The following is a 16,097-nucleotide window of genomic DNA, read 5'->3' as shown; positions in this document are numbered from 1 at the left end:
AATTCCTACTTCAAAAATAAATTTAAAAAATCTCAGAATAATTTCTTAGAATATTCAATGCATATCCAAATTTGGTGACTAAAACCAATGCTGATTTTAAGGCATGTAGTTTAGCAGGGAACCAGTATTTTGCCTAGTGATTGTAGTTATCTGGGGCTGAAAATAAGGGATTTTCTTGAATTGTAAGCAAAATCAACACTGGCTCTGGAGGATGACAAAACCTAAAGGTAGTCTGTGTAGAAATAAGACCTAAAAACAAAATCAGTACAATCAATAACCTTCACCAAGCTTTGATGTCAAGACTTAGGAGAATCAAAATTTGCCAGTTTGTCATTTAAGGTATAAATTATATTTTAAAAAAGTTACTGGTTCTAATAGTAAAAACTCAGCATGTTGATTAATAAGACAATATTAAAGATTCTCATGGAGAATCTTAACTTTAAATTTTAAGTAAATAATTACTTATAAATAATATACAGGCTTGATCTGGCAATGCATTTCTCTTTATTCCCATCATAAAATTCTAGATATTAGTTTTCAGGAAGTTCTGGAAAACTGTCTACCTATTCTTAGGTTCTGATCCAACGGGTCTCTGAAGGAGACTGCTGTATAGTAGAAAAGCATGAGATGCAAACTCTGAAGTCCTTTGCTTGAATCCTGAATTAATTAATAATTAATCCTTGAATTAATTCTTCACGAGTTGAAAAACAGATAACTTTGCTGTAAGAAACAAATGAAGTAATTTGACATCTATAAACTTCCCTCAACTTCAGACAGTACACCTAGCAATGTATAATCAGACTGAAGTTCTAAATCAAACTCAAAAAGATATTATGAAGAAAGTTTCCTCAATTAACTAAAATTAAACTTGGACCCAGTATTGCCCCCTAATGGTCATCTCAGAAACCACTTTGAACTATGAGAATTTTTTTTCCTCTAAAGTTCCTTAAAACTTATTCTTGTAACTCCACCATGTACACTGGGTGTTTCTCTGAAAAAGACCATCTTAATTATACTCACTTAGCTACAGTCACTTCTGATCTTTTAAAACTACTATGGCTAAATTATCTTCTCAGGTTTTCAGGCTTTCCTTCAGATGTCTCCCCTGCTGCCAATATTGTTTTTTTTTTTTTAAAAAGGACTTCTTTCCAAGTCTTTGCCACCTCTTAAACAAAGGTTACAGATCCCATGTTTTATAGATGCAGTGGAGAAAAGCTGCTTTTTTATCCTAAGGATGCTGTCACCATAGTCATTTCATTTCTTCATTCTAGGGGTGATTCATTGCAGGGGAAAATTCTTCCAAATCAAAAGTCAATGTTTTATCTTGAATCTACTTGTATAAAAACATGAGTTCACCATAGCTTAGTTCAAACTAAGGGAACTCTCTCCTTAAGAAACCACAAAAATGTACACTGGAGCCACAAAGAGACTATCATACAGATGGCACTGGTGATTTTGGAAGTCTTAATCTATGGGTAAAATACCAACACCTCCTTTTCATCTTCAAACTTTTCAAACTTGGTTTCATCATGTATAAAATGGGGTTAATATCATCTACTTTACTGGGATGGTGGGAAGGGCAAATGAGTTAATATATGAAAAGCACAGCATTATCTTTGCTATACAGAAAGCATATGGGGGGGGGGAGGGCACCAGGGGCGGGGAGGGGGGAGACTATCAACTAGGTCCTCAGTCAAAAAGATGACAATTATCAAAGGAAGCTTATATTGCTATACACAGGCATGAAACCTCCAAGGAGGTGCTCCCTCTCAGTTTTTTCTGAGACCACACCTTAAACATTTTCAATGTGTTCTCCATAGTCACTGCCAGGTGATACCTGTGTTGGTGAAATGGGACATGATGAGATGGCAAGGTTCAGGCAGTCTAGTGAGGAGAATAAGCAACAAAGGAAATGTCTTCCAAGTTCTGAGTGTTTCACAACGAACATGGTGCCTACAGACCAAGAAAAGGGAAGCTGACTGCAAGGACTGGAAGCATAGAGGATTATTAGGTCTATTACACCCTCTAGTGGCCACAAAGAAGACTGTTCTTAAACTCCCAGTTTGGCCAAGATTGCAACTTGGATTATGCACACAGCTTCTAAAACCAAACCAGTTTGCCTTAATGTGTTTCTGCTTATGTTAAAAAAGGGGCAAATGTTAAAATAAACCAGTGTGGCCACAATTTTACCCATTCAGTTCTCTTTATTTCCTGCTGAATGAAAATACTGATAAAAGAAAGGGCGTAAGTGACTGCTTCTCAAATTACATTGATTCTCAAGGGAGAACTGAAGATAATGGTCTTTGTTACTTTATGGAAGGCAATTCTGAAATGAGCATCTTTCTAAAACAGCAATTTTTCACCACAGGGTTATTTACAAGCCAAGGTAATAATTAAATATGCCCAAGACTATGAATCTATTCTTCTTTGCCCAAGCCCTTCATTTTTATAATAGTAATTATAGTTAAAAACTTCGATTAACCAGAACCCTCAATTAACATAATTTTCCCCCTTGCACTCTATTTATAGGACAGGGTAGGAAAAAAAAATCACATGAAATTATTCACGTAAGGGATTTTAGTTTAAAAATCTAGGGTGGGTTATTTTACATTAAGTAGAAAAGGAACCCAAAAATCACATTAACACCACAATTGTCAACATAGAAAATACACATATAACTGGATGAGAGGTGAAAGGCAATGAAGAGTATTTTCAATGTAAATATAGTGGAATGGTAAATTACTTTCTAGTCTTTCTGCTATTTTTAAAAATATTATTTATATAATAAATTCAAAGTCAAAGACAGGTAATGTATACACTGAATTCCTATCTTACAACATCTTCTATTCTACATTGATGAATATGAATAGTAGAATTGAGATTATCAGGATCCTAAGGCCACCATGCCTATCAAAAAATAGGAAAAAAAAAAAAGGTTCCTTAGGGAATATTTCTGTCTAAATGAGCTGAAATGAGGAAGGTCTCATATATCTATGTTTTATATATAAATTTTCAACTAATTTGAAAATACAATTACCAACAGACCACAAAATGCAGCTAAGTAAGCAATCCCGAATGGAAACCCTGTGATACCAAATCCATATATTTAAAATACACTGTTTATTTGTGATTTAACATTAATTAGCATAACATCTAAGAGAAATATCAGATAACATTTATACATTTTTCCACAGGACACAGGTTCATTGGCTCATCCATATGCCAAAGCAAGTAAATAGAGGCATTAGCAAAAGGTGCAATAGTTTACTGTGGCATTTAAAAAATATTTATGCACACTTCATTCATTTAGATATATATATTTTTAAAAAGTTATGGAAAAGCATAGTTCACAGGTTACTGTTTCTACATATGTTGTAATACAACAAATGATGTAGAACATAAAACAATCCTCAAATACACAGTTAAGCAACTGAAAGTTTCCACTAAGAGATTAGAACACTGATTCCAGTAGTTAGTGAGATCTAGAATGACATTTCCAGGTTTTGTTTCAATTCTGCTTCACACTCACACAGAACCAGCCCAGAACACACTGTAGTCAATGTGATTTTGAACATGCCAGCTTACCTTCCAGAACACTTTGGATTACTTTTACCCACTGACTGTTTTGGATCATTGATTTTACAGATTTGTGACATCACTTGGGAAAACTATATTAAGTCTAGGTTTAAATTTGTATTTACATTAGAAAGAAAGTTAAATGAAAAGATAAAAAAGGTTTGTAAAAATCAAAAAGTAGTAGTTTTTTCAGTGGTGAGATTGGACTTACTGATTTCTTCTACTGCTGCTCTCTAAAGGTACACATGTTAGAAGGATTTGTCCTTTTTAAAACTCAAATATCAACCAACACATTGATTTTGGCAGAGAAGCAGGATTTTAGAAATTTGGGACCTATTTCCAATAAATCACTATATATACCATTGTGAATATGAATCATTCTTACACTAGAATTCTTTTCACATCCCACCTATCGTTCCCTTAATTTTTCACTTTCCCTTTCATTCTTTTCATTTGGTTACTTTTACAAGATTTTCTTCATTCATTAGCAATACTAAGAGAAAAATACATTATAAGGTTCAAATATGAATCTAGATATACCTTTATATGCTCTAATCCCCGTTTGATACCAAATCCCTGGATTCTTGAATTATATTTAAGTATACTCAGTACCAAGCAGTCTCAAATAGGCTCTACTGTTAAATGATTGGCTAATATGCATATGACACTTTTATACTGAATGGTATACAAATATCTCAACATACAAAAATCGTTTTTGCCAGAGTTAAACTAAATAACCCATGTTATGTGTATAAAATCCCCTTTTTTGAAAAATAAGGGGCTTTCTAAACTAATAAAAAAGGAAGTTTTCAAAAATTATAGTTTATTAAAATGACTTTTTTGGCAAACAAAGTTATTTCAGGTGAGGAAATTTTATACTATGAATAAAATTTCAAATGAATCTTTTCTTTAAAACTTTTTAAAAAATTATGTGCCAGTGTATACTAATGCTATAGATTCTTGTCTTAGAAGCTTTTAAAGCATTCTGTTAATGCCCATTGAAATAATGGGGACCCAAAAGATATAGTCAATAATCATGGTAAAAAATTATAATCTGATTACCAAGTGAAGCAGGTGTTGAGAAATAAAAATTCTCACTTGTTCATTGGCAATTTCTTTCCAACAGATATTACCCAAAAGGTCTGAAATAAATCAGACAGATATCTGTTTACGGTGAGTTAAAATACTTCTTCAAGAGGGCAGAGCTAATTAAAACTATCAACTTTTAAAAAATTCAGTCATTTTTGGACATATAAGAGATGAATTTGAAAGTTTTTTCATAATGTTTTTCTTTTAGTAAAACCTCTTTCCAGTTCTTAAAGTCCAGTTTGCTCCATACCCCCAAATCTGTTCTACCACTGTATATTAATGATCAACTTAAATGTGGTATTTAAATGTGCAATGTCACACTATAGTAATAAAAATTATAAAAAAGATTTTATTTAGGCTTCAACTTTCTCCTTTTTTTTGTTCTTTTTCAGAAAAGAAGGAGTACGGAATTTCTTCTTTTTCTTGGATGGTGATTTTGAAGGAGAGCCATCAGGTGACAGGACTTCTTCAATTTTTTCTGGAGACTTAATGGTAATCTCGATGTTTTCTATGGTGGTGCTTGTAGTTAATCTACTCACTCGCTTAGCAAGCTCATCTTCAACATCATGCATATCATCCTTGCCATTTACTACCATGACAGGCACTTCCATGGAGATGAAGCTCTTGGAAAATAGATCATGGTTTTCTACAAAAGGGGAGGGGTTTTTGGGGGTTATTTTACATAGTTAACATTTCTGTGTTAATTTGCAAAACTGAAAGATTTTAGCAACGTATTAAGAAATTACTTTAATTCTGATGAAGACAGATGATTATTTTAATAAACATGGCTCTATTAGCATGAAGCTAATTTTCTTAAATGATATAAAGGGGTGGAGAACAAAGTTGTTCATCCAAAAAGTAAAAGCTAGATAATTCTGGTTTAATACATAACTGTTATAGTTTCATTTTAAGTTAGTATAAAGGAGGAAGACAACTTAAATATTTTTATTTAGTTTTGGGGTCATTTGGCAATCAAAACTGAAAAAGATTTCATGCTGTTCATTGGAAGATGCATGACAAGCCAATTTTAATTCCACAAATTCTTAAGAATGATGGGTTGCCAAAATTCAGATTAAAGTATCAATGGCTGAACAAAAGTAGCACCTCATTTAGTAAATAATATAAAATTACTGTGATATTTTAGCTAAAATCCATGGTGAATTTACCATGATCAGTTCAATTTCTTACATGAAAACAAATGACAGGGGTGTACTCTCAAGACTACTCAGTGAATGCTATGGGAAATTACATTGAATACCTTCTAATTTTTCAGGGACATTTTGCGGTGACTGAGTTTGAGACTGAATTTGTGAAACAGATGAAGCGTCATCTGAGAGTAATTCCTGCTCAGCATCTGTTGGATGAGAGTTTAGTTAAAAGCCATGCAAACAAAATAAAGAAGCATAAGAGTTCAGGGAGGTTAGTGCATACATCAAATATCTGCATACACAGAGATGAGAAATTCTTCAGCTCTGAGCTGAGTCTGCATGCTAACGGTTATTCCATCTATCCATAATGAGGCACTAAGAGGTGATTAATGTATTAAAACTTTCTGCCACTAATAGTAATTTTACATATAGGGTTACAAAGGAAGCATGGCTACTGGCAGCCCAGGCAAATAATGTGTGTGCATTTAGCTTTTGTTAATGTTAGAAAACCAAAATATACTGAGCAGCCAGATGCAAAGAACAATGAAGCCTCACCAATGCTGCTACATTAATGAGGTAGAATGCTTCACTGATTTTTGAACAATATCCAATTAGTGATTTCTGTCAGAGCAATATTAGTGAGCTAATTCAGGAGGTCATAATGAATGTGGAAGAAACTATTTACAAAGGTAGATATAAAAGGTGATGGTTTTAGAGTGCAGTATTTGTTACCTGGCATCTTTAGGCTTTCAAAAAATGAGAAATTAAAGAGGACATTTTACAAAAGACCCCAAATAGCAGTAGCTTCTATCCTTACATCAGCATAAACAAGTTCAATATACCACTTAGAACATTTAGTGTGAGTACATTATTGAGTTAGGAAGATTTGATTTTTTGACAAAGGCACTATAACAGTGATGAAAATGGTTCTTCCTTGAATGATCCAGATGTCATCATTAGCTCTTCCTATAGGATATCTAACATGGACAAAAAGTCTTTACCTATTGGCTTCTGTTCTGCTTTGGGTAAAACTATGCTGTGAATGAGTTAAAGCAGAATCTTTTACCCTCTTTTAGGGTCACAAACTTCTTACTCCTCCAGGCTAAACTCCTATATCATACACAATTAATCATTTGCTTTCCAGGTGGCTCACAAGACTATCTGAAGCTTATCCAAGAACCCAAGATTGAGAACCCCTGCTAAAAAAAAATTAGCTAGACTGTTTTAATGAATAATTCTTACTATAATACTAACAGACTGCCTACTAAGAGTTTCAAAGTCAGAAAGACTGAACTGTGCTAGAGTGAGTGTTCATGCACTTAAGAAAAATCACATAACTTCTACCAATTTATTTTAAATTTTGATTTTGAAATGACCATGCTGGTACCTTCAGATACTCAGGGAGATTTTATAAACCACTAAAACCACATACCTGTGAATCTATAATAATTTCAAAACAAAAGTTTTAAAAAAGCCATATACTATGAAATGTTCAAAACTATTTGAACATTTTAATCCAATTTGAGTGGCTCTCCTGTTATCAGTGTGTGGTTATCCTATGCTTAATCCCCAAGTCAACTAACCTTCCAGGCCTTGCTGTTTCCGTTCGATTGTCTTCTTATACTCTTCAAGTTCTCCTTCTGTGAGATGACTGAATGGGTTAGGAGGAGCTGGTGGGCCATGATCCTCATCTTCAAATTGCATGGTCTTACAAAGGGAAAAAATCAGACTCGTTGCCAAGAATTTTACTTATATCTTTCTACCTACTTATTTATATATCCTCATATACACAAACACATAAATGTATTTATGATGAATGTGATGCCCCACTCCACAATAATCATAAAAAATGATGAACAAACTTTGTTTATAATACTCTTAATTAGATTAATGCTCTGGACTACTGATTCAATGGACTAAAACTGTCAGCATGTTTCTTTGATAAGCTTGTATAGGTGAATTAATTAATTTTTGTGGTGTTGAGGATTGAAACCAGGGCTTTGCTTTGTACATGTTAAATAAGTGCTCTACCACTGAGTTATACTCCTAGACACTACTAATCTTTATTTGTTAAGACAGCCAGGTGTGGTAACACACACCTGTAATTCTAGCAGCTCGGGAGATGGACAGGCAGGAGGATCACAGGTTCAAAGTCAGCCTCAGCAACTTAGCAGGGCCCTATGCAATTTAGTGAGACCCTGTCTCAAAATAAAAAATAAAAAAACAGGCTGAGATGTGGCTCAGTGGTAAGTGCAAATCCTTGGTAAAATACATACATTAATAAAACAAAATTAAGACAAGCTCTAATAAGTCTCACATAGCTAAGAAATCAATAATTGCTCCATTTCAAAAACCTTTGTAAAAAAGCCTTTAAAAAATGAAAATGTATGGGACTGAGGATATAGCTCAGTTGGTAGAGTGCTTGCCTCACATGCACAAGGCCCTGGGTTCAATCCCTAGCACCACCAAAAAATAAAAAATAAAATTGAAAATAGGACTTCTTTAAATTTGCTATAAAAACAAATTTTTAGTAATTTTCTCCTAGAAAGAGATAAATAAGATTTTCAGTGATATCTGGCAGAATGAACTTCTGCATTTATTTCTGGTCCCCCCCCCCCCCCCAAACCTCATCTACATGACAGTAAAGGAACAGTGGGGGAAAAGAGAAAATAAAGTGTGAGAAATGTTAATTCAGGTTTGGAAGATGAACAATAGGTAGAAGAATGGGTAGGGTTGAAGTCTCAGTCCTACAAAGAATGGTGCAAATGAGAAGCATGCTTAGGTCTGGTAAGGCTCAGAAACCAGAGGCATCAGGTATCACAGAAGATGCAGGTGAGGAAAAGCTGAAAATAGGGGATAATTTAAAAGCCTAAAAATAAGAAGAAAACACATTTCAAAGTCCCCTTCCCTATTCACTTCACTGGAGAATGGGGTTTGGGCAAAAAGAGAGTTTTGTGTGAACTGGTTAAATCCTCATCTTCCATAAGAGGTGTAACTACTTTTTATTTATTTATCTTCTAAGTATTAAGGAGATAAGTGCCCCTGGGCACTTGACAACACAGTCACATTGCCAGTACTTTTTTAGACAGGGTCTCACTAAGTTGCAGAGGCTGGTCTTTGACTTGGGGTTCTCCTGCCTCAGACTTCTGAGTAGCTAGAATCACAGGTGTGCACTACCACACCCAGCCAGTAACTACAGTTTTTAAGATAAAGTTTCCTTCTCTGAAATGGGAATTACCTTAAAATTTTATGGCTTCCTACAATATAATTAGCAGTGTTTTTTCTCTCTTATGATATACAAAGTAATGCTATTTGAAATTTGATGAAATATACTCAAGGTTTAAAAACTGATAAACTTAAGAGAAAGCAGAATAAAGATGCTATTTAGAAACAGGAAGGTAAATGCTAAAAGAACAGAAAGTGCTTGCCCCTGGAATTGTAAGTCTTATGGATTACTTGACTTTTTAACTTGTACTCAAATTAACCTTAGTAAAAATGTTCCTATTTAAAAAACAAAAAAAAAATATGTAGCAGATCAAAAACAAAAATCATAGTTCTTCAGACTTACAGAAGGAGGCTTATCCACAACAATTCCAGCCAGCAGCTGAGACTGTGGTCCTGCAGTTTTCAAGTCATATCGGTTTTGTTCTCGAATCTGAATTGAAACAATAACAAGTTCTTGGGAGCAACAGTGCAGATGACCTTTGCCTTCTCTTTTCCTAAAAGCTTATTATTGGAAACTTCTTACTAAGTCTCTTCGATGCCAACCTCTGTGAAGATCCCTTTCACCATCCTAACCCTCACATCATTCTCTGTTACCCTCTTGGCTGGTGATTTCCTATCATTTTATACAGTTAGAGAACTGCACTTTCCCTTTAATGCCAACACAGTCCAAGGCAGAAATACGTTTAATACTTCTTCCTTATGTTCAGCAATGACTAGCACAGGGCTGCAGGTATTCAATATAAGCTATAATTACTGAGTCAAATTTTTTTCTGTATTCCTATATTTGTTACTAATTATATTCAATCAGGACCACATCTTACCTTATTTCTCTTTTCTAGTACCTCATTTGGGTTTGTGTTTAGAGGAATGAACTGATTGGGATCTTCAATTTTGATAGGTGTTCCACTACTAACTTTGGAGGAATCCTCTGCCTTCATCCACTAAAGAATAAAAAATTTCTTAGAATGAAGCTTCTAAGTATTAAGGAGATAATTGCAGCTGCTCAATAACTGTTAATAGTCTCATGGGAGGCATATATCACCAATCTTTTGAAGAATTTCACTAAGCAGTATCTTAGTAGTCAATTGATTTATACCACATATCAGTTAGGAAAAAAGCTCACAAAAGCATTCACTTCAGTTTAAAAAAAAAAATAGCGAACAAATGCTGTTACTATTCACATTAATACTCAATTACACTGCTAAATGAACTTTCTCCTCTTGATACCTAAAAACACAATGCAGAAACTATTTCCAGAGTGTGATCTTGTCTTAACTCACACTCAGAGTTCTGTCTCTTGAACTGAATTTCATCAGATGAGGATGGTCAAGAAGTCACTGAAAAGGACTCAAGCCAATCTCTTAAGATATAGTTTTCCAGACCTTGCTTCTTATGTTTTGGCTAACAGAAAAAGGCAAGCCCGTAATCAGCATTTTATGATGGTGTGATCTTGTAGTACACAACACAATAGAACCATAGGGTTGGAAGGACCTTAACTAATTCTCATTTATTCCACACTATGACCCATAGAAAAAGCTAATATTTAACAAGAGTAATTATGGCTGACCACCAGTCTCTGCCAATAAAGTGAGTTCTGGAGAACTTATGCATTTAATTATGTTCTTTTACTGGAGACAAAAAAATCTTATAGGCCAGGGGAAAAAACCCTTTGATGCCTATGTAGGCTTTTCCATATTGAATGTCACTGATTCATATGACAGGATGAACTAATATTGAACAGCTAGAGAAAATTTGGTGGTAAGTACTCCACCAAAAACCAAATCTGAAACAAAATTCTAAAAAAGAAAATAACCCATTTCTCTAACTACAAGATATTGCCTAATGGTAACAAAGTATAGTAATTCATGCAACTCTGGAATGATTTGGTGTTTATAACTTTTATAGTTCTGATTCACAGGTATAAGACAAACTACACAGCAGTATCATGTAGTTGGTAAGGCTAGACTTGTGTCAGATGGTTGGCATTCAAGCCCTAACTTTATCATTAAAAAACAATTAGTTAGTCCTTCTTGCCTTGGTTTTCTCATCTGAAAAGTAGGGAGAAAAACAGCATTCAATCATATTAGGAGAAGTAAATGAGATCATTCTTGAATGGCACTTGGAGTAGTAGTACCTTACAATTAATACCTAGTAAATGGTAGCAATATTATTTTTAACATTATGTTATACTTTCCTAATAATTTAATAGGACATTCAATTCATGAGTTAATTAGGCAAAATACTTCAAAAGGCAAACTATGTAAAATAGTGGCATACTGTGATTTTGGTCCTGGGACTGGTTTCCCCATTTCGAGACTCCTCAGGCACATTCACTTTCATATAAGTATTTGGTGAGTTCAACCATCTTGTTTTTTCACGCTGCTGTCTCTGTGCCATGTATTTGAGAGGAGAGAGTGGCACTGTATCATCTTCAAAGGAAAAAGCAGTCACAGTTGCTGGGATTTCCACATCACTCTTATGTCTAGGCTTCTCTCGGATGAGAGGATGCCTGTAAGCATAGCCGGTTCTATACCCCTAAAGGAGGGGGAAAAAACCACATTTGAAGCAATCAAACCTGTACCAACACAGCATTTGCAGTCTATTTCTTTAAACAAAGATTCAAAAAGACTTCTTTGTTACAAAACATAGAAAGGGGAAAACATCTTTCTAAACCCCATATAACCTCCATATAAAACTAGAGTTGAAATTAAGCAAATTTCGAGATCTGGTTAAAACTGATTGCAGCTGGCACTGCAATTTCCACTCAAACAACTCTTTCTGACAAAGGTAATTTCTAAATTGCTGACCAGACACATTTTCCTGCCGACAATATGGTTTTCGGGGAAACCAAATCTCAGCGCTTATTTAAGTCTTTATTTCTGGGTCTAAAAGCACTCTGCCTTCTGATCATTCATGGAAGAAGGAAAAACAATGACATCTTCCAAACCATGCATATGACAAGGGGTTAATGTCCAAAATTTATAATGAACTAAAACAACTAAATAGCAAGAAAAGAAATAACCCAATTGAAAAATGGGCAAAGGACCTAAATAAACATTTCTCAAAAGATAACATTCAGATGGCCAACAGGTATTGAAAAAACACTCAATATCACTAATGATCAGACAAATGCAAATTAAAGCCACATCTATTAGGAATGTAAACCGTGTATGGAAAACAATATAGTGGTTTCTCATAAAATTAAAAATAAAAATACTATATGATCCTGCAATCCCACTACTGGATATACAAAGGAATTGAAATCAGTGTGCTGAAGAAACATTTACATTCCCATGTTCATTGCAACAATCACAACAGCTAAGATAGGGAAGCAACCTGTGTAACTATCAGTGGATGAATGAATAAAGAAAATGTAGTACAAATACGCAATGGGACACTATAAAGTCTTAAAAAAGAAAGAAATTCTGTCACTTGCAACAATATGGATGAACCTAGAGGACATTATGGTAAGAGAAATAAGCTAGGCACAGAAAGACAACTGCATGCAGAAACTAAAAATGCTGAACTCATAGAAGCAGAGTAGAATGGTATATATAAGGGGATTGGGGTGGGGAGAAGTTAGGCAAAGAATACGAAATTTCAATTAGGAGAATTAAGTTCAAGAGATATATTGTGAGACTTGGTGACTATAATCAATAACAATGTACTGTATTCTTGAAGAAAAAAGATCACATTTACATATCTTGCTGATTCTTAAAAATGTGGTTAAATCATACTGAAATACGTCCATAGGGTCAGACTGTAGTCCTGGAAGAGTAAGGAGCCATGTTCTAAAATCAAAGGGAGATGGAAGTCTTTGCTTTTGAATATGAAGTTTATGTTTGATTTTCACCTACCAAATTGTCCAGAGTCCTCATCAGCCCTTCAAATTCAACCTCGCCAACCTTCCATTTCTGATGGGAACCCATATTTACACCTCCTCCTCCAGATGCTGCTACAGTGTGAGTGAAAGCTTTATACTTCTGAAGGTCCAGTACAAGTAGATTGTCTACTCCACCTGCCCCTGCTAAGGCCCGTACCTGTTATCAATGGTAAAATAAACACACTCAAAACTGAAAAGACTGTAATAGGTATTTTACTTTCAAAAAAAGCACAATTTTCATTTGGCAAGTAGCTACAACACTCGTTCAGGCTACTAATAGCAAAGGCAAAGCAATACTCTTAAACAAGTAGGCAGGTGAAGTATCTTTTTCATCTATCTGAAAAAGAAGTTTTCCCATGGCTATCCAGTTAACATTTGTTTAAAGGAATATAGAGATACTACACTTTGAATTTAAGAATATTCAGACAGAAGTCATCAGTTAATTGTCTTAATTATAACTTTTCATAGCTCCATTTGAGAAAAGGGATCATTAAAATAAAAAAGAAGTTGGTTATTAAGTTAAAGCTGGTAGAAGATTTTTTTTTCCTTTTTTTGAGACCCTTCCCATAAATTAAATTACCACCATTTGATTCAAGAGAATCTGCTTGATTTTCTTTAAGAGGGAAATTTGAGCATTTACATGTACTCAGCTTCTCTGTGGGAAAAAGTAGTTAGTAAACATCCAGCCTATTATAATAAAGAGGTTGTGGAACTGTTAGAAACTGCCTGAGTTCACAAAACTTCTGGCACTAGTCTTTTTTTTTTTTTTTTTTTCTTTACAAAAGTGACCACATTACATCTGACTTTTGATGATTTGTGGCTGCCTTTGTTTCTGCCTTTGTTTCTCAATTAGTACTACCACTAGAGGGTGAAAGATAAAGAAGGACTGTGGGACAAATGATGTTTATAACACTTAGATTTGTGTGTATGTGAACTTTGATTTGCTTTCCTTCTATTTTCAATTCAAGAGATAAATAAAAAGGGTTGCCAACTCGGTGAAGTAGAGGAGAAATTCTCTTAAATAGCAAAATAAAAACCTGCCAATCAATTGGGCTTTGGAAATAAGTAAACATAAAATCCAACTAAATGGGTAAATAACGAAGCAATAAAAACGGGGGAATAAGTTTTCCTACCTGAATCTCACAGGCTATCTGCACATTAAAAATATAATGAAAAGCTTCTTCAACTGTTTCTCCAAGTGCTACCACTCCATGATTCCTGAGTACCAGCACCTAAAATAGAATCCCCAAAGCAATCACTTTAAATAACTGGCATAGCTCACACTGCTTTCATCAACAGCAGCAGCAACGAAAATAGCTCTTTAGATGGAGACTCTACTATATACCTTACAACTTGGCCCCAGAACTTTCTGCAGTTGAATTCTCTCCTCCTGCTCATCAAGTGATCCTTGGTAGTCATAATAGGCAACATCTCCCAGGATAAGGGACTCTTGAGAAATTGGAAGGATCCCACACTTCATGGAGGAGACCTATTTGATTGGGACCAAACCAAGATAACACATTTAGTTACTACATATATTTTCATAGAAATCTGATTATTTAGGCAGCTTATAAAGCACTGGTCTATTCATTATGTTCACCACTGCAACCCATCCCAAAACGACACAGGGGATACAACTCAATTTAAATGATGTGTCAAATATTATGGAACAACTTAGCTCTAAAGTACCTCAATAACCCAATTATTACTGATTAGTTTTAAAATCCAAATGCTCTCTCTCTCTGTTTTTTTTTTTCCCCCCAGAACAGTAGCACTTGATCCCAACAGACTTTTGCTTTCTGGGTATGCAGAAGATGAATATTTCAAATATGATTTTGAATGGCAGAGTCTAAAGAAATGTAGAAAGTATAGCATTGGTTTGGGAAAGTCATGGAAAATACATTTTCTAGAGTCATTGGTTTTGGCCCTTCACTGACTTACAGCTGCAGTAGCAAGGGTATGGATGTGTATCACACATTTAACATCAGGACGTGTTGAATAGATGGCAGCATGGGGACTGAATCCTGTATGGTCAATTTTCAGGTTAGTGCTTCCCTGGTCAACCACTTCTCCAATTATATTGACTTTTACCTGGAAAAATTACAAAGACATTATTTAATTAACATATATGTATCAAAGTTTGTGTTCCAAAAGCTAATCCAGGGAGTGGCAAACTTTTTGGTAAAAGGCCAGGTCGTAAATACTGTAGACTTTGTGGGCCTCTGTTGCAACTCCTCAACTCCATCATTAGAGTAAAAAGGAAGTCAGAAAGGATTTGTAAAAGAATGTATAGTTTTGCTCTCCTAACACTTTATTTATAAAGCTGGTAATCTGCAACACAACTTAGTATTTAGCAAGAAGTACAGTTTTCAAGAAACTAACCTAAGGCCTTCACCAGAGGTTTGGTCAAATCTACATTTACTGAATTGGCTAAAGGACTTGAATTTACTGACACTGCATCACCCAGAATCAGTGTAGCTCCAGCTGTTCTATGAGCTGATGATAGTGGCTAGGAATACAATCACAATAAGAAGAAAATGCTCGGTTGAATCCTTCACTCACACCACTTCAACTGTTTAAATGTCATTACAGAATACACATAGACTGTGTGTTATGTTTAAAAAACATAATTCCAGAATGTACAGGATAGAAAAATTTCCTGAGATTCCCTCCAAACATGCATGGGTTAACTAATAATTCCTCCACCACGTAATTTTCCAAACCCTCACTATTCACTAGTAAACGTTTCTCCATTCATACCATTTTCTTGTTCCATCCTGTCCAAAAGGTAAAAACTGTCAGAAAGCATAAGGGAACTCAGGAAAAGTAACATAGGAATAAAAATTATACCAAATTGGAGGCTGTGGCTTCTGAAAAAGATAGGCCTCTGGGAATTATTATAATATGGTCTTGCTCCTTACTTATTCTTACCTGGAAGAAAGAAAAAAAAAAACAAGAAAAACTTACTCTAAGGCATTCTTATTTTGCAGTGTAAGTGTGACCAGAAATATATTTTGGATAAATAATTATATGGTATTTGGAAAAAAAAAATAAAACAAAAATTCCAGGTCTGCAACATGAAAGTTTCCTTAAGTTTCTCTCAACTCTCTAGAACTTACTAAAAGATTCTGACATGATTTTCCCATTTACTGGGCTTACCTATAGTGTTACTTTGG

At 34.6% G+C, this 16,097-nt stretch overlaps 1 protein-coding gene across 10 annotated transcripts in view; it reads right to left on the bottom strand.

The window, feature by feature from the left end:
- Positions 1 to 3,103: 3,103 nt before the first annotated feature.
- Positions 3,104 to 16,097, bottom strand: part of Add3 (adducin 3) — a 113,988-nt gene continuing 100,994 nt past the window's right edge. For 8 of the 10 annotated variants that reach the window (XM_058581296.1, XM_058581294.1, XM_046450090.2 and 5 more), the window contains 11 exons: positions 15,772 to 15,852; positions 14,863 to 15,012; positions 14,267 to 14,410; positions 14,055 to 14,153; positions 12,896 to 13,078; positions 11,316 to 11,573; positions 9,860 to 9,979; positions 9,382 to 9,468; positions 7,397 to 7,520; positions 5,924 to 6,019; positions 3,104 to 5,311 (listed from right to left, as the gene is read on the bottom strand). In XM_058581296.1, coding sequence (XP_058437279.1) covers positions 5,019 to 5,311; positions 5,924 to 6,019; positions 7,397 to 7,520; positions 9,382 to 9,468; positions 9,860 to 9,979; positions 11,316 to 11,573; positions 12,896 to 13,078; positions 14,055 to 14,153; positions 14,267 to 14,410; positions 14,863 to 15,012; positions 15,772 to 15,852 — 1,635 coding nt within the window. In that variant the 3' untranslated portion in view covers positions 3,104 to 5,018. The remainder of the gene's footprint in view (positions 5,312 to 5,923; positions 6,020 to 7,396; positions 7,521 to 9,381; positions 9,469 to 9,859; positions 9,980 to 11,315; positions 11,574 to 12,895; positions 13,079 to 14,054; positions 14,154 to 14,266; positions 14,411 to 14,862; positions 15,013 to 15,771; positions 15,853 to 16,097) is intronic. The other 2 variants (XM_058581297.1, XM_058581298.1) reach the window with 2 other exon arrangements.

This window comes from Marmota monax, unplaced genomic scaffold (assembly GCF_021218885.2).
Source record: "Marmota monax isolate L192 unplaced genomic scaffold, Marmota_monax_Labrador192_F-V1.1 WCK01_AAM20220418_F8-fsc00004, whole genome shotgun sequence".
NCBI lineage: Eukaryota > Metazoa > Chordata > Mammalia > Rodentia > Sciuridae > Marmota > Marmota monax.
This window is presented reverse-complemented; position numbering and strand designations above follow the sequence as displayed.